The 23,570-nt window shown below is 43.7% G+C and overlaps 1 protein-coding gene across 8 annotated transcripts in view; it reads left to right on the top strand.

Moving 5' to 3' along the window:
- NWD1 (NACHT and WD repeat domain containing 1) overlaps positions 1-23,570 on the top strand; it is a 109,536-nt gene that overhangs the window by 75,792 nt on the left and 10,174 nt on the right. For 7 of the 8 annotated variants that reach the window (XR_014837443.1, XM_085012474.1, XM_021083578.2 and 4 more), the window contains 4 exons: positions 9,570-9,660; positions 16,482-16,636; positions 18,525-18,801; positions 22,605-23,155. Coding sequence is in view for 6 of the 8 variants with exons in the window: in XM_085012474.1 (XP_084868600.1) it covers positions 9,570-9,660; positions 16,482-16,636; positions 18,525-18,801; positions 22,605-23,155 (1,074 nt within the window). In the remaining 2 variants the exon portion in view is untranslated. Of the gene's footprint in view, positions 1-9,569; positions 9,661-16,481; positions 16,637-18,524; positions 18,802-22,604; positions 23,294-23,570 lie in introns of all 8 variants that reach the window. The other variant, XR_014837444.1, reaches the window with a different exon arrangement.

The raw sequence follows: 23,570 nt of genomic DNA, 5'->3' as shown, positions 1-23,570 counted from the left end.
CTCTGGGAGAAAGCACAGAATGTGCATTAGAGCTGTGTCTGCAAAGGAGTCAGGTGCTGGGTTTCTATCACCACCTACATCAGTGGTTGTGTGAGGACTGCTCCCAGGAGCATTAACACAGGGTCCAATTGTGATAGAGGGATGGGGTAAAAAACAAAAACACAGCCCAGTGCAGAGTTGCAGGTGGACAGGAATCAGCCTTCAGGAATAGAAGAGTGTGTTGAGGGGATATGGATGAGGCACCAAGAGCGAGTTACATAGGAGTTGTAGGTGGCAGAACAAGGGCACCACACCAGGCACTGGAAAGGCTGTAGGAGTATGAGCCTAACCACACCTTCAAGGAACTCAATCTAGGAAGGGAGCCAGGCTCACCAATGACGTATGGTCACACTAAGAGGAACAGAGTCTGTTTTCAGGTAGTAGTAGTGTGCTCTTAGTTGGGGGAAGGAACAAATACTTCTGAAAGAGGAACTTCTGGAAAGGCTGCCCCTGGGGAAGCAGCCTCAGAAGAAGAATTTCCAAGATGAATAAGGGAAGATGGAGGAAGTAGGGGATATCGTGGTGGGGAGGTAGGAACATGCTTGGCGTAATAGGGGAAAGAGAGGCGTCATGGAAGTGCATCACAGAGGATCTTGTACATCCTGTTGAGGTGAGAGGTTGAGGAAGGAAGGAATATGGCCACTAAAGAATCTTCCCAAATCTCCATATTCTGGCTCTCATGCCTTGTAGCCTCCTCTAGCAATCAAGTCACCAAACACAATCACAGAAGACAACCCCAGTCCTTTCATCAGGCCTCTTGGTTGCTTCCCTTTTTGCCTTCATTCACTGATTGTCTTCAGCAATAGCTTTCAGCCTAGCAAGGAACTTGGACTTCAGGGTCAGACCTACTTGAGTTTGAAAATCCCAGTCCTGAATATAAATTGGTACAGCCACTATGGAAAACAGTAGGGAGGTTCCTAAAAAAACTAAAAATGAAGTTGTCATACGATCCTGCAATCCCACTCCTGGGCATATATCCAGACAAAAGTCTAATTTGAAAAGATTCAAACACCCCTATATTCATAGCAGCACTATCTACAATAGCCAATACATGGAAACAAGCTCTCTCCATTAACAGATGAGTAAAGAAGATGTGGTACATATATACCATATAATTTTATTTAGCCATAAAGAAGAATGAAATAATGCCATTTGCAACTACATGGATGGACCTAGAGATGATCATACTAAGTAAAGTAAGAAAGAGAAAGACAAATTCTATATATTATTTATACATGGAATCTAAAATATGACACAAATGACCTTATTTAAAAAACAGAAACAAACTCAGAGACATAGAAAACAAGCATATGGCTACCAAAGGGGAAAGGGGGTGGGGGGATAAATTAGAAGTTTGGGATTTGCAGATAGAAACTATTAGATATAAAATAGTTAAACAACAAGCACTGGAAACTATATTCAACATCCTATAATAATCCATAATGGAAAAGAATATGAATATATATATATATATATATATATATATATATACCACTTTGCTGTACACCAGAAACTAACACAACTGAATAATTGACCATACTTCAATCAACAAACAAAAACCAAAGAAACAAAAAGAAAATCCCAGTTCTGCCTCTACCTAGTTATATTCTTGAGCTAGTCAGCTCCTTCTTTGAGCCTCATTTTCCTCATCTGTAAAATGGGGGGAACATGGCACGTATATCTAGGGCCACAACAAAATATGGACAGATGGGCACCTTTTCAGGCTTCAACCAGTGGGGTTGGGATGGGGGTGCTAAGATAACACCAGAGTGAATTGGAAATGCATATTAAGCTCAGATTTCTCCCTCCATAACTTACCTTTGGTGCCCCATCCCAATCCCCTCAATTCTGAAGTCTGTTCTGTTGGTCCCAAGCCATTGATGATAGTGCTCTTGGTTAGGAATGCCTGTGGTGTTCACATGGGCACCCATTACTCTTGGGGGGCTCCACAGACATTTCTCCCAGTGGAGCCCCTATTTGTGGCTGGGCTAGCTCTTGTGGTTCTTTCTATGATCACAGAATGCACTTCAGCAAGAAACCATTAGGGAACTTTGAGGAACAAGATTTATTACTTACAGGTCCTGGAGGGGGTAAATAGCACACCTGAGGGCCACACAACAAGGTTGAGAGGAGAGAGAGATCGAGGGAAAGAGTGAGAGAGCATGGACTTGGGGCTCTGCCTTTATTGGGGACTGAGGGTGGGATGCCTAGCATTTTACAGATTTGCCTTTATTGTTGAATTTAAAACATATGAAGAAAACTAGGATGCAGGAAGGCAAAGTGGTCAGTTACCTAGGTTACCCAGGACTTTCTAAAAGAGGAAACTTCATAGGTAGGCAGCCTGTTTCCTTATCTAGTTGTTTTGCTAGCAGCTGCCAAGATATTTATTCAAGACGGGTCTCTTTTGAAACGGATACCTCAGCAATCAAACAGCTTGATGTCAGGCACTTATATTACAGCTGCACACCTGCGACTCTGCACCTGCCTGGGTTTTTTCTCTGACTCCTTACCCCCACCCCCACCAACACACTTGGCCTCTGTGTTAATTGTCCTGGGACCATCCCTCATCCAACCTCTAATGGAGGTGGTGGATAGAAACGCAGCTCTTGGCTCCTTAGTAGGGACAGCTCTGATGCATTCTGTACACTCTCTCTCAGAACATCCCCAGTAGGACTCAGCTACATTTGCCTGCATTGGTAACTGGCTTGATGAGCCACATTTATGGGCTGCCTTCCCTTCCCTGTCTCAATTCTCCACTCTCTACCAGTGTTTCCTGGAATTAACTCCCAAACAAACTAGTTGCATTCAAATACTATTCTCAGCTGTCTGTTTCTGACAGAACCCAAGTCAGATTTCTGGCAAAATGTAAATTCAGGCAGAAAGCTGCTGACAGGACTGTATGATAATCCCCAACACCCCCAAGGTGCTGGTGGTCAGCCTGTAGAGAGAGCAGTTCTGTTATTTGGAAAACTGGTGGCTGGGCTGTAAGAAATAGGGAGCTCTAGAATCTTGCCTGTGCTTAGATCCCAGCCCTGCTAGGGGGAAGTCTTGATACCACCTTTAAAATATTTGAAGACAGTGGTAAAATCAACTAAAGATTCAGTCTAATCCAAGCCCACCTAAAGTACAGATTAGATTGATTCAGACCCCTCCACACAAGTGACCCAACAGGAGGAGCATCTCCTTTTCTAAGGGTAAATATTATTTAGGCTCTACTCTCCTTTTATACACAATATCCATCATATTACAAAAATTATGACATTCACAAAGCAGCAAAAACAGAACCACAATCAAGAGCAAAAGCAACCAATAAAAGCAAATGACTCAGAGTTTAAGTAATCAGTTGAGCACTTTAAAATATTTACAATAAAATATTTAGGATAAATAACAGAAAAAGTGAGTACCATGTGAAAACAGATGGAGAATTTCAAAATTTCAAAATCAAAACTAGAAAAAAAAGGGACCAAAAGGAAAGAGTAGAAACAAAAAACAGAATGTCAAAAATAAAAAAATTATTTGATTGGCTTAGGAGCAGACCAATCACAGCAGAGAAAGACCAATGAATTAAAGATAAGTTCATGGAAATTATCCAAATATAAAGAAAAAGAGCAAGGAAGGAAATAAGAGGATTTTGGAGGCAATGCCAGATGGTCTAAAGCACTAGAGTCTCTGAAGGAGAGGAGAGAATGAGAATGTGAGAAGAAACACTTGAAGAGATAATGGTCAAGGATTTTCCAGAATGATATCAAGTCAGAGATCCAACAGCTCACAGAGCCCCAAGCAGGGTCAAAAGAAAGAAAACCATACTTTGGCTGTCACAATCAAACTGCTGAAAACCAAACGTAAAGAGAAAAATCTCAAAAGCAGCCAGAGATTAAAAAAAGACCATATCTATGGTAAGATCTACAGCTAACTTCTTATCAGAAACAATGAGGACAGAAGACAATGGAAGGAATGGCATCTGTAACTTGAAAGAAAAAAAATCCGCCAACCTAATCTCTTATATACAATGAAAATATTCTTCAAAACTGAAAGCAAAATAAAAGGCATTTTCAGGCAAACAAAATCTGAGAATTTACCTCCAACAAATCTGCACTATAAGAAATGCTGGAAATAAGTTCTTCTGACCATAGAGATATAACACCAGATGGAAGCTCCGTGAATGAAGGAAGAGCACTGGAAACAGTGACTAGAGGAGGAAGCTCAACTCAAAGCTGTCTGTGTCCTAGGGAAATCAGAGCCTGAAAACACAGGTACCCAAACAACCATTTGGTCTTGGGAAAAGCAGTCTTCTTGCACAAAAGTTGCCAAGAATGGAAGCTTTATTTTATTATCTGAATGTTGATGTTTTTTAAAAACCTCCCCAAATTTATCTGGTTCAGCAAAGTGCATTGTAATAGCGCTCTTATTTTGAACATAAAAAGGGTGTATTTTCAAATGAACCTATCTACGGAAAAGAAACAAACTCATGGACATGGAGAATGGACTTGTGGTTGCCAAGGGAGAGGGGGAGAGAGTGGGATGGATTGGAGTTTGGAGTTAGTAGATGCAAACTATTGCATTTGGAGTGGATGAGCGATGAGATCCTGCTGTATAGCACAGGGAACTGTATCTAATCACTTGTGATGGAACATGATGTGGAAAAAGAATACATATATATATTAAACTGGTTCACCTTGCTGTACAGCAGAAATTGACAGAACATTTTAAAGCAACTACAATAAAAAATTTTAAATAAATAAATAGGAGTTCCTATCATAGCGTAGCAGAAACAACTCTGACTAGGATCCATGCAAGTTTGATCCCTGGCCTTGCTCAGTGGGTTAAGGATCCAGCATTGCTGTGGCTGTGGCTAGACTGGCGGCTGTAGCTCTGATTCGACCTCTAGCCTGGGAACCTCCCTATGCCGCAGGTGCAGCCCTAAAAAGCAAATAAATAAATAAATAAATAGTGGAAAGGGAGGGGGAGGGGATGAAAGGATTTCATTTAGTGGATAAAACATAGCATTCAATTTCAATCTTGACCAGATACACCATTTGTGGATTTTTGCAGCGTTTCTCCTTTTATTTAAAATTAAAGAGAGGAGTTCCTGTCATGGCTCAGTGGTTAACGAATCCGACTAGGAACCATGAGGTTTCAGGTTCGATCTCTGGCCTTGTTCATTGGGTTAAGGATCCGGTGTTGCAGACTCAGCTCAGATCCTGAGTTGCTGTGGCTCTGGTGTAGGCCGATGGCTACAGCTCCAATTAGACCCCTAGCCTGGGAACCTCCATATGCCACGGGAGCGGCCCTAGAAAAGGCAAAAGGACAAAAAAAATTAATTAATTAATTAAATTAAAGAGAAACTTTGTAGACATTGAAAAAATAGAAATGAAAAATTAAAAGGGTGTATTTTTATGAAAAGGAAATCCATTTCTTGGGCACTATTTTACCTTCTTTATGGGGGTATAAATTGGTGAAGCCCTTGGGAGAGCAATCTTGCAGAGTCTATCAAGGTTAAAAGGTCACATTCTCAGAGTTCCCTTAATGGCTCAGTGGTTAACAAATCCAACTAAGATCCATGAGGATGCGGGTTTGATCCCTGGCCTCACACAGTGGGTAAAGGATCCGGCGTTGCCATAAGCTATGGTGTAGGTCACAGATGTGGCTCAGATCCCCCATTGCTGTGGCTGTGGCATAGGCCAGCAGCTGCAGCTCCAATTCGACCCCTAGCCTGAGAACCCCAGTATGCCATGGGGTGCGGCCCTAAAAAAAAAAAAGTCACATTCTCACTGAACCTAGCAATTCTGCTTCAGGAATCTTTATTTATTTAAGTACAGTTGACTTACAATGTCATGTTAATTTCTGCTGCACAGAAAAGTATTTCAGTTATACATATAAATATATGAATATATATACATTATTTTTATATTCTTTTCCTTTATGGTTTATCTCAGGATACTGAATATAGTTCCCTGTCCTATACAGTAGGACCTTGTTGTTTATCCATCCTATAGATATAACAGTTTGCATCTGCCAACCCTGAACTCCCAATCCATTCCTCCCCCATCCCCTCCCCCTTGGCAATCACAAGTTTGTTCTCTATGTCTGTTTCTCTTTTGTAGATAAGTTCATTTGTGTTGTAGTTTAGATCCTACATATAAATGATATCATACATTATTTATCTTTACCTGTCTGACTTACTTCACTCAGAATGATATTCTCTAGGTCCACCCATCTTGCTGCAAATGGCATTATTTTGTTCTTTTTTATGGCTGACAGGAACCTATCCTAAATACTTGCTATGCGCACACAAAGGTAGACCCAGAGTGGCCTCATTTCATGTGAATTTGACTTAGGTAAAAGTATTCTGTCCCATTGTATGTGCATATTTGTCATAGGAAACATGCAAAGACACTTAAAATTTGTTTAGCATCTCATGATCTCACAACCAGAGTGGAGATAGGTGAACTGAAGACCATATTTATACTAGTGTGAGTGGCAGCAGCACCATAGCTGGCAGATAAAACACCTGCCATCCTTTATTTGTCTAAGGGGGAAATCCCTCTCAAATTCTGCATGTTTGGTATTATCTGAGATCTTCAGGAATATACCTCTCATTTAAAATGAAACCAGTCTTGGAGTTCCTGTCGTGGCTCAGTGGAAATGAATCTGACTAGGAACCATGAGGTTGCGGGTTCGATCCCTGGCCTCACTCAGTAGGTTAAAGATCTGGTGTTGCCATGAGCTGTGGCGCAGGTCGAAGACACAGCTTGGATATGGTGTTGCTGTGGCTCTGGGGTAGGCCAGCAGCATCAGCTCTGATTAGACCCCTAGTCTGGGAATCTCCATATGCTGCAGGTGCAGCCCTCAAAATACAAAAATAAATAAATAAATAAATAAAATGAAACCATCCTCTATAATAATATTTACTGCATCACTCTGTGTTATAACAAAACGTGGGCATGGTCTCAGCTGTCCATCCATAGGAAGGGGGTTAACTAAACTAAGGAACTTTAATGCTGTGATTATGTAGCTATAAAAAAAATTAGAGGAGTTCCCGTCTTGGCGCAGTGGTTAATGAATCCGACTAGGAACCATGAGGTTGTGGGTTCGTTCCCTGCCCTTGCTCAGTGGGTTAACGATCTGCCGTTGCCGTGAGCTGTGGTGTAGGTTGCAGACGCGGCTCGGATCCCGAGTTGCTGTGGCTCTTTTGTAGGCTGGTGGCTACAGCTCCGATTCAACCCCAGCCTGGGAACCTCCATATGCCGCGGGAGCGGCCCAAGAAATAGCCCAAAGACAAAAAAAAAAAATTAGAAAGTCTTGAAAAGCGGTCGGCAAACAGTGGCCCACTGAGTGTTTTTCTTCGACCCATGAGCTGAGAATGGTCTTTCTGATTTTAATGGTTAAAAAAAATTTTTTTAAGAATAAGATCTTGTGACATGTGAACATTCTATGGAATCCAAATTTTAGGGCCATAAATGAAGTTTTCTTGGCACACAACCACACGCATTTGTCTACATACTGTCTGTGGCTGTGTTTGTGTACTAATGGCAAAGTTAAGATCGTATGGCCGCAAAGCCTGAAGTGTTTACTATCTGTCCCATTACAGGAAAAGTTTGCCGACCCTTGACCTAGAGATACTTTCATGGAGATAACAACTTCTCACATAGTGCTAACCATGTATTAAGTGCTATTCCAGGGACTTTATATCTGTTAATTTATTTAAGCCTCAAAACAACGCTAAGATGTAGCTTCTGCTATCACCTGTTACAGATGCGTTAAACTGAGGCGGAGAGGTGAGGTCATTTGCCTTAAGGTCACACAGCTGGGAAGTGTCACTGATGGGATTTGAACTCAAGCATTCTGGCTCTAGGATCCATGCTCTTAAGTGCTGTGCTACACCTGGGTGCCATTGTCATCTGGGGCCTGGTCCTTCTGCTGTGGGGGCCTTTCTGTGCATCATAGGGCATTTAGCAGCATCCCTGGCCTCTGCCCACTAGATGCACAGCGTCTGCCCCATCTTAACAACCAAAAATGTCTCTAAGACATGGCCCAGTGTTCCTGGGGGTGGGGGCGGGGGGCAAAATCACTCCCCTGCCCAGTTGAGAAAGGCTGCTTCAGACACATTAAGTGAAAAAAAGCACCTTGCAGAACAATACCTATGAGGGATGGTGCAGAAAAGGAGGCAATGGATTCTCAGCAAACCTAGACAGCAGTGACTTCCAGGAAGAAGGCAGAATGGTGAGAAATGTGAAAAGATGCTCATGGTGTGCCCTGGATATTTATCTTTTTTTAAATTTTATTTATTTATTTATTTTTGCCTTTTTAGGGCTGAAGCAGCAGGATATGGAAGTTCCCAGGTTAAGGGTCAAATCTGAGCTGTAACCACTGGCCTACACCACAGCCACAGCAACTCCAGATCCAAGCCATGTCTGTGACATACACCACAGCTCACGGCAATGCCAGATCCTTAACCCATTGAGCAAGGCCAAAGATTGAACCTGTATCCTCATGGATGCTAGTCAGATTCGTTTCCACTGAGCCAGGATGGGAACTCTTTTTTTTTTTTACTTTTAAAAAATATTTTATTTTACTTTTTTGGCCTCCCCACGACTTATGGAGTTCCTGGACCAGGGATCAGATCTGAGCCTCAGTTGCAGCCTAAGCTGAAGCTATGGCAATGCCAGATCCTTACCTAACCCACCGTGACTGGCTGAGGATCGAACCTGTGTCTCAGTGCTGCAGATACACGCCTATCTCATTGCACCACAGCAGGAACTCCAAGAATAACTTAAAAAAAAAAAAATCACCCACCCCCATCTTTAATGGACAAAGTGCCCTCAAAAGGGACCTAATTTTTTTTTTACACACTTAATCTTAGCAGATTACTTCAGATGTTTTTAAAAAGTATATTAAGATGCCTTTTCACTGTAGTATTTAAATATCTGTTACAGGTTTCCAAGGTGGACTTGAACAGATGGCCTTATATTACCAAAACTTTTAACAAACAAACAAAAAAGAAATCAGCAATAACAGCATGTAGAAATTCACTTTCTCCTGCCCCTGCTTAAAACAAAAGCAAAAACAAAAAACAACCCAAACCTTCCTCCTAGCTGTGAACAAAATCATTTCATTTCTGCAACTTGGGAATGGGGACAACCATGCTGCCCTCCTCCAGCTCCAACCTAACTTTCCAATTCATTTGAGCTCTCCAGAGCTCTGCCAGGGGCAGAAAATGAGTGCTGGGATGTTCTCTGGGACCCTCTGTTGATTACAAGAGCAACATCAATGGTAATAATAATAGCTGCTGCTTTGAGAGGGCTGATTCTGTGTTGGAGGAAACCATCCTATGCACTCCTTAGCCCACGTTAGGTCTGTGAGGTATCTTCGCCCATTTAACAGATGAGGAAACTGAGGCCGCCAGGGGCTGAGGAATATGCTTAGGATCACGGAGCTGGTAAGTGGCAGAGCCCTGCATCCCAAGTAAACTCTTAACTCTAAACCTTTAACTCTAGAAATGCTTAATGGGCATCCTTGGTTTCGCACAGTTTTCGTCAGAAGGAGACAGTCTGCTGGAGAAGCTTCCGGAAGCTGTGGGGTTCCTGGTGGTCTCTGAAGATGAGTCCCTTCTTGCTGCAGGTTAGCTCTCATTTGGAGTCGTGAGTCGGCAACTCTGGATAGGTTTGGAGGTGGAGAGTGGCTTGGTGAAAGGGGGAAGCAGGTCAGCAAAATTTTTCTGCAAAGTAAATATTATTGCTGGTTTCTCACAATTATTCAACTCTACCCTTGTGATGTGGATGCTGCCATGGGGATATTTCAAGTGAGTATGGCCGTGTGCCAATAAAACTTTCTTTATGGATGCTAAAATGTGAACTTCATACCATTTTCATATGTTATAAGGTAGTAATCTTTTTCTCTTTTTTCTTTTTTGGCCACTCTGCAGCACATGGAGTTCCTGAGCCGGGGGTCAGATCCGAGCTGCAGCTGCGACCTAAGCTGCTGCTGCAGCAACACCGGATACTTAACCCATTGTGCTGGGCTGGGGATCAAGCCTGAGTCTCAGTGCTCCCAAGACACTGCTGATCCCTTTGTGCCACAGCAGGAACCCCGAGTAATCTCATTTTAGCTTTTTCAAGCACTTATAAACATAAAAACTATTAGCCCACATGTAAAAATAAGTGACCAGCCAATTTTTGCCCAATGGCTCTAGTTTGCCAAATCCTTTTCTGGATAAATCTCCTAACCTTTATGGGCTTCTGGTTTCATTATCTTTGAAACAGGAATGTTTATCCCTGCCAGATAGTCACAGGGATAGAGGAGAACTAGGTAAGAATTTGGGGGTACACTCAGCCTACACAACCCCTCCTTTCAGGAGCTTCCAGGCCAGTGGGAAAGATGGACAATTAGGTAGCCACAGAAAAAGTGGCTAGTGCTATGTTGAGACAAGAATCAGAGGCTATAGGAACATGTGATGGAGTTCCCTTCCTTAGTCTGAAGCAATCAGGGAAGGCTTCCTGGTGGAGGTGACCAACATTTTTTTTTTTAATCCACCACCAGATTTTTTTAAAAAAGAAAAAAGTTTTAGTGTAGTTTTAGGTTCACAGGCAAACAAGGCAGAAGGTACAGAGAGTTCCATATACCCTCTCATTCCCACTCATGCACAGACAGTGTGAGCCACATTATATTGTAAATGTTCTCATGACTCTATTTAAAAAGATCAAAAGAAACAGACGGCCACTTGTATTAATAATATATCATTCAACAACTTAGAATAGATTTACAAGGAGATCCTGCTGAGTAGCATTGAGAACTATGTCTAGATACTCATACTGCAACAGAACAAAGGGTGGGGGAAAAATGTATACATGTAAGAATAACTTGACCCCCATGCTATACAGCAGCAGAAAAAAAAAAAAAGACAATAGAAAAGATCTGTGAAATAATAGCTGGTTCTTTGAAAGGATAAATAAAATTAACAAAGCTCTAGCTAAATTCACCAAGAGAAGAGAGGACTCAAATAAATAAAATCAGAAATGAAAGATGAGATATTATGACTGACACCACAGAAATAAAAAGGATTGTGAAGACTACTATGAACAATTATATGCCAACTCACTAGACAGTTGAGAAGAAATGGATAAATTCCTAGAAACACACAACCCACCAATACTGAGTCATGAAGAAAAAGAAAGTCTGAAAGGACCAATTTCTTAGTAAGGGGATTAAATCAGTCATCAAAAATCTCCCAGGACCAAAGAGTGAATTCTACTGAACACTCAAGAAGAAATATTATCAATCCTTCTCAAACTCTTCCAAAAATAAAAGAGAAGGGAACTCTTTCATCTCATTTTATGAGGCCAGCATTATCCTTATACCAAAACTGGACAAAAATGCGACAAGAAAATAAAAATACAGGCCAATATCTCAGGAACAAAGACATAAAATCCGCAACAAAATATTAGCAAACTGAATTCAACAATACATTAAAAAGACCATTTCAGACACACTTTGGAGATAGTTCAGGTTTGGATCCAGACCAATGCAATAAAGCAAGTATCCCAATAAAGTGAGTCACACAAACTTTTGGTTTCCCAGGCATATAAAAGTTATATTCACACTATACTATAGTCTATTAAGTGCATAGTAGTATTATGGCTAAAAAATCAAATGCCTTAAGAAAAAAATACTGTATTGCTTAAAAATGACAACCATCATCTAACAGTGCAGGGTTGCTACAAACCTTTGATTTGCAAAAATCTCAAAATCTATGAAGCACAATAAAACAAAGTGAAATAAAAAAATAATAATATATCATTCAATAGACCCCCAAACCCAACACAAACTCAGTATGAACATTTTAATGGTAAATTTCACATTATTTTTAAAATTCTTCTGTGATGTTTTTGGTATCTGTCATGTATTTTATACATACAGCTCATATCAATTCCGACCAGCCACATTAATAGCCATGTGTGCTGACCATATTGGAGAGGCAGGTCCAGCAGATAAATGCTTCTCTTCCAAAATTAAATAGATGACTGCATGAGTTATACCCTCCATCCTGTTTCCAAAAGAATTTCAGGTGGCTTAACTGTATGTAAAGTGCAGCATGGGAAACAAGAACATAAGACAAAAGAAAATGAGGATAGAGGCACAGAATAGGATCAGGTCTAAAGCCAAAGGCATTGAGGACCTCAGTGACCTATAAACCTGTTACAGTTGGGTTTAAAGTGTGGCTCTTTCCAGCAGCCAATGAGAAGAGTTTCCCCATCTACAGTTATGGAGCCAACTTTGCTTGGGTGATGTAACTCAATCTTAACTTAGCTAAGATCAGGCAAGGATTTCATTAACAGGTCATACATAGAATTGTGGTTTGGGGTCCCCAGGAACACATTCAGGTTTGATGATTTGTTAGGGCTCACAGAACTCAAAGTTGTTACACTCACAGTTACAGTTTATTGCAGCAAAAGGATATAGATTAAAATCATCCAAGGGAAGAGTCCAGGAGAGACGAAACAGGAGTTTGCCCTCTCCTAGTAGAGTCCTGCAGGCAGTGCTTACTTACCTGACAATGACAACACACATGGTGTACTGCCAACCAGAAAAGCTCACCCCAGCCTTGACATTTCAGCTTTTTACTGGATGTTGGTTTTGTAGATATGGCTGACCACCTGCACAACTGACCTTAATCTCCAGCCCCACCTGAGGTCAAGCTGATACTGTATGTCCCAAAGCTTCCACCATACATCATACTTTGAGCATACACCATCCAGTGTGGCCCCAGGTCTCAGATTAACGAGGACTCTCTTTTCAGGAAGAACATTGCAAGGGCTTAGAGGTCACCTTCTGGGAGCCAGACTAGGACCAAAGCTTTAATGTGCAGGGTGTGGACAACCCAAGATGGCTGAGTTTATCCTTTATTGCATAAGAGTGTAATGCAAATATCCTTGGACAATAGACATTTTGGTGCATTTCATCAGTTTCCCACCCATATGTTTCATCCATAACATCCTTCCACATGAGCCTGCCATTCAAGTACAATTCCATAAAAGCAGTTCCACAGGGGATAAGGAGAGCCATAAGATAGACTCAGCCCCCAACTCCCAGTGACTTAATTTGATCCAAGGGTTGTCTTGAAGCTGAACTGAGATGACACATGTGATGTACATATCACAGAGCCTCACACCATAACTCCTTAGTGCGAGAGTTAACTTTATAACAATACTTGGTTTTTTACGATGTGTCAGAACCTATCCTGAACACCTTACATGCATTAATTCCTTTACACCCCAATAGCCCTGGGAGGTATTCATTATTCTCACTTATAGATGAGGACACTGAGGCACAGAGAAGTTAAATGACTTGCTTGAGGTCACACAGCTATAAATGGAGGGTCTGGGATTTGAATTCATAGTCAGGCTCAACTCTGAACCCTCCAATCTGATGCTGAATATTTGTTTATGTACCAACAATATTTTATTTCTGGACATCACATTGGTGGCCTGCCTGTCTTGTCAGCAATAACTGCTATGAAAACACAGGGTGTTCATTTGAATAGGGTCATGGTAACCCGGCACCCACATCCAGACCTGAGCAGTTGGTGCCGATGAAAATGGGTGACTCAGTGAGTAATCTGTGGTGTTCCAGGGATAGAGATCTTTTTATAAAGTAAGGAGGTGGCTTCCTTCCTACCTAGGAAAGACAGTAAAAGTACGCATACACACACGCACACGCAACATCCAAGTTTCTCTGCCAGCTGCTGGGGGTATGCTTCCTGGCTTAGCAGAAAGGGCCTGGTCTGTCTCCTGCATGAGGCCTCAGAGGCCATGCATAATCTGGCCTTCACCCAGCTGCCTGCACCGTTAGGGGTCCTTGCAACAAAACATTCACCTAGGCAGTATTTGGAATGCAGATAAGCAAGTCCCCTTGGGTAGGGTTCCCAGATAAAATACAGAACATCCAGTTAAATTTCAGATAAATGGAGTTCCCGTCTTGGCTCAGTGGTTAACGAATCCAACTAGAAACCATGAGGTTGTGGGTTCGATCCCTGGCCTCACTCAATGGGTTATGGATCTGGCATTGCCATGAGCTGTGGTGTAGGTTGTAGACATGGCTCGGATCCCATGTTGCTGTGGCTCTGGCATAGGCAGGCGGCTAAAGCTCCAATTGGATCCCTAGCCTGAGGACCTCCATATGCCACGGGTACAGCCCTAGAAAAGACAAAAAAAAAAAATTGCAGATAAACAACAAACCAAGAGTTTGATATAAGTATATCCCACACAACATTTTGGGATATACTTATACTGATAAAAATTTCATTGGTCATCTGAAATTCAAATTTGGGTGCATTATTGTTGTTATTTTGCTAAATCTGGTATCCCTTTCCCTCACCTCCTTTCTTCACTTCCTTCATAGTCCCCTCCATGCTGCCCCTCAAACACACCAGGTATTTCCTACCTCCTGGTTGTCTACCTCATTTCTCTTCCAGTGCCTGCCACCTCCACATCTCTCTAAAACTAGCTCAAATGTCCTGTAATAAATTGCCACACAAACTTAGTGGCTTAAGCTCATGGTTCTAGTAGCCAGAAGTCTGAGATCAAGGCATTGTAGGACTGGCTCCCCCCAAAATCTTCAGAGATTAATCCTTCTCCCCAGCTTTTGTCAGGATTCCTTGGCTTGTGGCCACATCTCTCCAGTATCTGCCTCCATCTTCATGTTGTCTTCTCCACTGTGTGTCTCTGTGTCCTTTTTTATCCTGGATCCAGTCCCTGACTTCATTGCCCTCATCACAAACTAGAATCCTTTCATTTTCCCTCCTTCCTTCCACCTCCACCCTTCCTTCCATCTTCAAATCTTATTCTCTGTCCAGATTTGTGTTGGGTTCTGGGAGACCACAAGCCACCCAAACAGGCAGAACCAGCCCTCTGGAATTTTTTTCTTTCCTTCCTTCCTTCCTTCCTTCCTTCCTTCCTTCCTTCCTGTCTGTCTGTCTGTCTGCCTTCCTTCCTTCCTGTCTTTCTTCTATCCTTCCTGTCTTTCTTTCTTCCTGTCTTTCTTTCTTTCTTCCTTCCTTCCTTCCTGTCTTTCTTCCTTCCTTCCTGTCTTCCTTCCTTCCTTCCTGTCTTTCTTCCTTCCTTCCTGTCTTTCTTTCTTCCTTCCTTCCTTCTTTCTTTCTTTCTCTTTCTCTCTTTCTTTCTTTCTTCCTTCCTTCCTTCCTTCCTGTCTGTCTCTCTGTCTCTCTGTCTTTCTGTCTCTCTGTCTTTCTTTCTTTCTTTCTTTCTTTCTTTCTTTCTTTCTTTCTTTCTTTCTTTCTTTCTTTCTTTCCTTCCTTCCTTCCTTCTTTCTTTCTTTCTCTTTCTCTCTTTCTTTCTTTCTCTTTCTCTCTTTCTTTCTTTCTTTCTTTCTCTTTCTTTCTTTCTTTCTTTCTTTCTTCCTTTTTCTTTCTTTCTTTTTCTTTCTTTTTTTCTTTTTCTTTCTTTCTTGTCTTTTTCCAGCCACACCCTAGACATTTGGAGGTTCCCAGGCTAGGGGTCAAATTGGAGCTATAGCCAATGACCTACCCCACAGCCACCGCAAGGGCGGATCATCAAACCCCTCAACCCACTGAGCAAGGCCAGGGATTGAACCTGCATCCTCATGATGCTAGTGAGATTTGTTTCTGCTGAGCCATGATTGGAACTCCAGAACCAGCACTCTGGAAACTCATAGTCTTATGATAATAAATAACTTGATTGTTTTTTGTAAGATTATTGATCACTGTGGTGCCCACTGACATCTGCAGGCTCTCCAAGAGATGGGGGCCTTGTCTATCTTGTTCGCCTATATTCTTTTTATCTTTTTGTCTTTTTGCCATTTCTTGGGCCGCTCCTGCAGCATATGGAGGTTCCCAGGCTAGGGGTCAAATCGGAGCTGTAGCCGCTGGCCTACGCCACAGCCACACAACACAGGATCCAAGCCGTGTCTGCAACCTACACCCCAGCTCACGGCAACGTCTGATCCTTAACCCACTGAGCAAGGCCAGGGATCAAACCCGCAACCTCATGGTTCCTAGTCGGATTCATTATCCACTGAGCCATGATGGGAACTCCTCTTTTTGTCTTTTTTTTTAGGGCCACACCCTCGGCATATGGAGGTTTCCAGGCTAGGGGTCAAATTGGAGCTGTAGCTGCTGGCCTACATCACAGTCACAGCAACATGAGATCCTAGCCGCATCTGCGACCTACACCACAGCTCACGGCAATGCTGGAACCTTAACCCCCTGAGCAAGGCCAGGGATCGAACCCGTGTCCTCATGGATACTAGTCGGATTCATTAACCACTGAGCCATGATGGGAACTCCCACCTCTGTATTCTTTCCACCTGCACATAATGGATGCTCAAAAAATCCATTTTGATTGAATTAGATTACTCTCAAGCTCTTTAAGGAATGAAAGATGTAATCCTGGTCACTGCTATTTTAGGTTTTGGAAGATCCGTGCGGATATTTTTGGCAGACTCACAGGGGTTTCATCGATTCATGGCCACTGACCTTGAACATGAAGACATGGTGGAGACCGCTGTTTTTGGTCCTGAAAACAATCTGATTGTCACTGGATCCCGGGATGCACTCATTCAGGTAAGGGGGAGATGCTTGCCGCATTTCCCCACCTCCACCTCTGGAATTGAAAGTATGATTCTTTTGGGATATTTTGGCTTCAAAATACAGACACCCATAAGAACTAGTGCAGGAAAAATAGGGCTGATCATTGGGGAGATGGTGGGGAGGGGGGAATCTCCTGGGACCCAGAGACCTAGGGGGATTGGAATTACCAAAATATGCAACAAAGGATATAGAATTCCCACAAAACTTTCGATACTGGGAAGACTGGAGCAGAGTTGGGGAGAGGGGAGGAAAATTCCTGCTAATCTCAAAGTTCTCACAACTGGGGAGAAAAGCACATGATAAAGTAGAAGTTTTACGACATTCTGGTCTTAGGACCTTTTTTGCAGGGGAGAGGACACACACCCATGGCATATGGAAGTTTCTGAGCCAGGGATTGAACCTGTACCACGGCAGTGACAGTGTCAGATCCTTAACCCACTGTGCCACAAGAGAACTCCCTTACAACCTCTTTCAATTCTTAAAGACTATTGAGGGAGTTCTCACTGTAGTGCACTGGGTTGAGAATCAGACTGCAGAGGTTCCCATTGCTGCTCAGCAACTTAAGAACCCAACTAGTATCCATGAGGATTCAGGTTAGATCCCTGGCCTTGCTCAGTGGGTTAAGGATTGGGCATTGCCACAAACTGTGGTGTAGGTCTTAGATGTGGCTTGGATCTGGCATTGCTGAGGCTGTGGCATAGGCTGGCAGCTGCAGCTCAGATTTTGAACCCTTGCCTGGGAACTTCCACATGCTGCAAGTGAGACCCTAAAAAAGGAAGAAAAAAAAAAAGCTTGGGTTACTGCAAAGGTGGGAGTTAAAGGACCCTGTGTTGCTGCAGCTGTGATGTAGGTGTCAGCTGCAGCTCAGATTCAATCTCTGGCCTGGGAACTTCCATATGCCACGGGTACAGCCATAAAATAAAATTAAAGTTATTGAGGGCCCCAACGTGCTTTCATTTATGTGAATTATATAAATATGATTTATATATTTTGTAACAAATTTTGGAATAGTTTTAGGATTTACAGAAAAGTAGCAAAGAAAGCAGTGTGTATGTGTGTGTATACTTCACCCAGCTACCCTCAATGTTAATATCTCATATCATATTGATCCCATTATCAAAAAACCAAGAAATTAACGTGTAGGACAATATTATTACTCATCTACAGACTTGGATTCTATTTCACCAGTTTTCCCACAACTGTCATTTTTCAGATCCTTTCTTACATTTAGCATCTATTGATAATTGCCCTATTAAAATTTTTTAAATCACAAAATCTGAAAATACTTAGCCATTAATTCGTTAATATGACACATCTACATAATAATATACGTTTATGAAAACAACTGTATTTTCTGAAACAAACTCTCTCCAAAACTGCAGGAAGAGAGTTGTTTCACATTTTATCTGGCTTTGTCTTTCACATTTTGTCTTTCTTGTCTGGCTTAATAGAAGACAATTGGATTTTCATATTTGATTCTGCATTCTCCTATCTGTTGTGATAACATGTCCCATAGCTTCTAAAGATACTACTGCTCACTTATGAAGGGAGGAGGGTGGAAAGAGGCAAATGACTTCTTAAATTATTGTGAAAATAATTTTGCTTTTGCAGAACTCCCTGAAAACCCCCTTTTGCAGAATCATGGGGGGGAACCCTCCAGGGGTTCCCTGGAACACACTTTGAGAACTACCATGGTAGCTGATTGGGGAGATATGGGAAAGTTTGAGAGGGTGAGGAGATGTGAAGGCCATTGGACTATACCCTAAAAGTTTACCTTAGGTGGACAGATGAGCTAAGCATATTTCTAAGCTATAGCAGCATAAGAAAGAAGTCAGCTTTGTCCCTCTGCTTTCATCCTCAGGTGTGGAGTCTGTCAGAACAGGGAACTCTGCTGGACATCTTAGAAGGTGTTGGGGCCCCTGTAAGCCTGCTGGCCCAGGCTGGCACCTTGGTGGCTTCTGCTTCCCATCAGTCCTCATCTTTTAAAGTCTGGGATCTCGGCTACACTCAGAAGCCAAGGGCCTCTACCCCGTTTCTGGACCGCACTGGCCTCACTGCTGTGTCACACAACGGAAGCTACATTTACTTCCCTAAAGTTGGGGACAAAAACAAAGTCACCATTTGGGACTTGGCAGAAGGTTTGTGAGATCTAAGCACAGTCATTTGTGTGGGTAAGAGTTGAAGTCTGTGTCTTGGTCTGTTCAGGCTGTTATAACAAAACACCATAGATGGAGGTGGAGGAGATTAAACTACAGACGTTTGTTTCTCATGGCTGTGGAGGCTGGAAAGTCTGAGATCAAGGTGTGGCAGATTGGTGCCTGTTGAGAGCCCCCTTCCTAGTTTGCAGACAGCTGCCTTCTCATTGTGTCCCCACATGGCAGACAGCAAAAGAAGCAAGCTCTCATGTCTCTTCTTATAAGAACACTAATCCCATTAGTGGGGGCTCCACCCTTACACCTGATCACATTCCAAAGGCCCCACCCCCTGATACCATCACATTAGGGTTTAGGATTTCAACACGAATTTTGGGGTGGGACACCAACATTCAGTCCTTAACACCCCAGTTCCAGTCAGGTTGAAAGCAGCTAATAGAAAATAGGATTTGGAATTCCCACTATGGCACAGTGGGTTAAGAATCCAACTGCAGTGGCTTGGGTCACTATGGAGATGCAGGTTTGATCCCCAGCCTGGCCCAGTGGGCTAAAGGATCTAGTTTTGCTACAATTGTGGTATAGGTTGCAGCTGTGGCTCAGATTCAATCCCTTGCCCAGGAACTTCCACATACCATGGGTACAGCCATAAAATTTAACTTTTTAAATTTTTTTTTTTTTTTTTTTTTTTTTTTTTTTTTTGTCTTTTAGGGCCACACCTGTGGCATATGGAAGTTCCCAGGTTGAATCAGAGCTACAGCTACAGTCCCACACCACAGCCAGAGTAATGCAGGATCCAAGCCACATTTGTGACCTACACCACAGCTCACACCAGATCCTTAACCCACTGAGTGAGGCCAGGGATCCAACCCAAATCCTCATAGATGCTAGTCGGGTTCTTAACCCAAGAGCCACAATGGGAACCCCAGGCCATAAAAGTTTATTTATTTTTCTTTTTTCTTTTTTGTTTTTTTAGGGCCATACCTGTGGCATATGGAGGTTCCCAGGCTAGGGGTCCAATCCAAGCTGTAGCTGCTGGCCTACACCACAGCCACAACAACGCAGGATTTGAGCCCCATCTGCAATCTACACCACAGCTCACGGCAATGCCGGATCCTTAACCCACTGAGCAAGGCCAGGGATCGAATCTGTGTCCTCATGGATGCTAGTCAGATTCGTTTCTGCTGAGCCATGATGGGAACTCCAAGGCCATAAATTTTTTTTTTTTTTTTTTTGCTATTTCTTTGGGCAGCTCCCACGGCATATGGAGGTTCCCAGGCTAGGGGTCGAATCAGAGTTGCAGCCACCGGCCTACGCCAGAGCCACAGCAACTCGGGATCCGAGCCGCGTCTGCAACCTACACCACAGCTCATGGCAACGCCAGATCGTTAACCCACTGAGCAAGGGCAGGGACCGAACCCGCAACCTCATGGTTCCTAGTCGGATTCGTTAACCACTGCGCCACCACGGGAACTCCGGGCCATAATGTTTTTAAAATACAAAAGAGGACTTGATTTTATAAATTTCCAGCATACATATATGGTGGTCAATCTCTGTTTTAGTTGAAGCTCCCCTGAAGGCAGAGCCTGTGATAGGGATCTTTGCACAAGTGGTGTAGAGGGGAGAGCTCCTGGGAGAGACCTGAGAGAGAGTAAGGGAAGCCGGCAGGAAGGGGCAGGACTGAGCAAGGAGGTGGACTCAGCCTGATCCCACAAGGAGCCCAGAACATGAATGGCACCTCATTGTTGTCCCATCATGAAACAAGGGGGCCTGCCTTTTTACTCCCCTATCAGTCAGTCATTTGTCTGGTGCCATCCTGGGTAGTGGGCACAGGCCCCCAGACATTCCCAAATGAAGCACTGCCTTCACTCAATAGCTATAGGAGGGCTTGAATCTGGGTGAACTGGCAGGTACAGGGGGTCTGGATGTGTCACTAGTGGTGTCTGCTCAATCCCCACTCATGGATGGAAGTGTAGAATTCCCTGTTGTTTCGTTGTTGTTGGTATTTCTTTTTAGGGCCATACCTGTGGCATATGGAAGTTCCTAGGCTAGGGGTCAAATCAGAGCTGCAGCTGCTGGCCTTCACCACAGTCACAGCAATGCCAGATCCAAGCCCCATCTGTGACTTATGCCACAGCTTGTGGCAATGCCAGATCCTTAACCCACTGAGCGAGGCCAGGGATTAAACCCACATCCTGATGGACACTATGGTAGGTCTTTACCCCACTGAGCCACAACAGGAACTCCAGATTCTCCTGTTAATGATAAAATAGTTTAAGAAAAGAAATTCACGGTCAAGTTCATACATTTGTGGGTTTGGCAGACATTTGTTGAATAATAGCAGTGGAGCTGAGCTCTGGGAATTGGCAGTCAGCAAGACAGATGAGGTGAAGATTTTCAAGGTGCTTGCCTTCTAGTCCTGGGGCAAAGCAAGATGTAAAGAAATAGAACTGAATGAAAGAAACAGAGTGGGGTGGAAGGCAATGAGGCAGGAGTCAGCAAACTACAGCCCTGGGGCCAAATCCAGGCACACTATTCATTTGCATATTGTTTCTGGCTTCTTTGGGGGCACAACCCAGCAAGGTTAAATGGTTACAGCAGAGAATATACAACCTGCAAGGCAAAAATATTTATTCTCCTGCCCTACCCCCTCCTTTTATTTTGCCTCGCCTATGGCATGGGGAAGTTCCTAGGCCAGGGATAGGAACGCAGCAGCGACCTGAGCCACAGTAGTAACAATGGCAGATCCTTAACCCACTGAGCCACCAGGGAACTCCCTGCTCTCCTGCACTTTACAAAAGTTGGTGAAGGAAACATTTGGGATGAGAGGTCACGTGAGGCCATGAAGACCAGGGAAAGTCACGTATGTTTGTTCTGAGGGGAGTGAGATGTCATCTGACAGTGTTAGGCAGGGCAATGAGAGCCTGAAATTGTCTCTTTTTAAACCTTAGATAATTGGACAGGCATGGAATTAGGGAAACTGACAAGATGGAGAAGAGATGATATCATTTAAAAAATCCTTAAGGAGTTCCTGTTGTGGTTCAGTAGGTTAAAAACCCAACATAGTGTCCATGAGGATGCAGGTTCCATCCCTGGCCTTACTCAGTGGATCCAGCATTGCCACAAGCTGCAGCATAGTTCGAAGATGTGGCTCAGATCTGGAGTAGCCGTGGCTGTAGTGCAGGCTTGCAGCTCTGATTCTACACCTGGCCCAGGGAATTTCCATATGCTGCAAGTGCTGCCTTAAAAAGGAAAAAAATATATGTAGGAACCAGCATCCCTGTGATCCATTATTTTTGTATGTGTGTCTTTTTAGGGCCGTTCTTGCAGCATATGGAAGTTCCCTGCATTGGGGTCAAATCTGAGCTGTAGTTGCTGGCCTATGCCACAGCCACAGCAACTCGGGATCCGAGCTGTGTCTTCGACGTGCAGTGCAGCTCATGGCAACACCAGATCCTTAACCCACTAAGCAAGTCCAGGGATCCAACCCACATTTTCAAGGATGCTAGTCAGGTTTGTTACCACTGAGCCATGATGGAGACTCCAACCTGTGATCCATTCTTTTTTTTGTTATTGTCTTTTTTTTTTTTTTTTTTTTAGGGCCACACCCACAGCATCTGGAGTTTCCCAGGCTAGTGGTCTAATCAGAGCTGTAGCTGCTGGCCTGTGCCACTGAGCGAGGCCAGGGATCAAACCCACAACCTCATGGTTCCTTGTCGGATTCATTTCCGCTGCACCAAAACAGGAATTCCCCTGTGATCCATTTTAATGCTGTCTTCTCCCCATGGCAGGCGAGGAACAGGATACCCTGGATACCTCCAATGAGGTCAAGTGCCTGGAGGTCGCCGAGCAGACCAAGCTCCTTTTCACTGGCCTCGTTTCCGGGATTGTCCTGGTGTTCCCCCTGAATTCCAGACAGGATGTGATGTGCATCCCCCCTCCAGAGGCCCGGAAAGCCATCAACTGCATGGCGCTTAGTAAGGACGAGGGGCGCCTGGCCATCGCTTATGACAGCATCGTCCTGGTGCTGGACATCAGCCCCGGGGATCCCTGCCCAGTCATCAATGGGCCAACATACACCTTCTATACCCAGCTGCCTGACACCATAGCCAGCGTGGCTGTTCTGGCGGATTATCGCGTGGTCTATGGCATGACCAATGGTGACCTCTTCCTCTATGAGTGTGCGAATTCCAAGGTGTTCCCTCTGGAGGCCCACAGGAGTCGAGTCACCTGTGTGGAGGTCAGCCACAAAGAGCAGCTGGCAGTCAGCGGGTCAGAGGAAGCCCTGCTGTGTCTCTGGGACCTGCAGACTTGCAAGTGGAAATTCGAGATGAGCTCCACGGTGAGTAGCCAGCCACACCGCGTGCACACTAGTTCCTGGCATTAGAGAATGGATGATAGGAGTTCCCGTCGTGGCTCAGTGGTTAACGAATCCGACTAGGAATTATGAGGTTCTGAGTTCGATCCCTGGCCTTGCTCAGTGGGTTAAGGATCCAGCAGTGCCGTGAGCTGTGGTGTAGGTCGCAGACGTGGCTTGGATCCTGCGTTGCTGTGGCTATGGTATAGGCCGGCGGCTATAGCTCCAATTCGACCCCTAGCCTGGGAACCTCCATATGCCACAAGTGCAGCCCTAGAAAAGACAAAAAGACAAAAAAAAAAAAAAAGAAAGAAAAGAAAAAGAGAATGAATGTAGGTATCATTTATTAGTGCATGTCATGTGCAACCTATCAGGGACAGGACTAGGGTGAATCAAGGGA

Source organism: Sus scrofa, chromosome 2, assembly GCF_054392235.1.
Source record: "Sus scrofa isolate SSC_HxYL_T2T_F1_AM1 chromosome 2, Sscrofa_HxYL_maternal_Yorkshire_Landrace_v2.0, whole genome shotgun sequence".
NCBI lineage: Eukaryota > Metazoa > Chordata > Mammalia > Artiodactyla > Suidae > Sus > Sus scrofa.
Note: the sequence above shows the minus strand (reverse complement) of the source record. Positions and strands in the feature narration are given on the sequence as shown.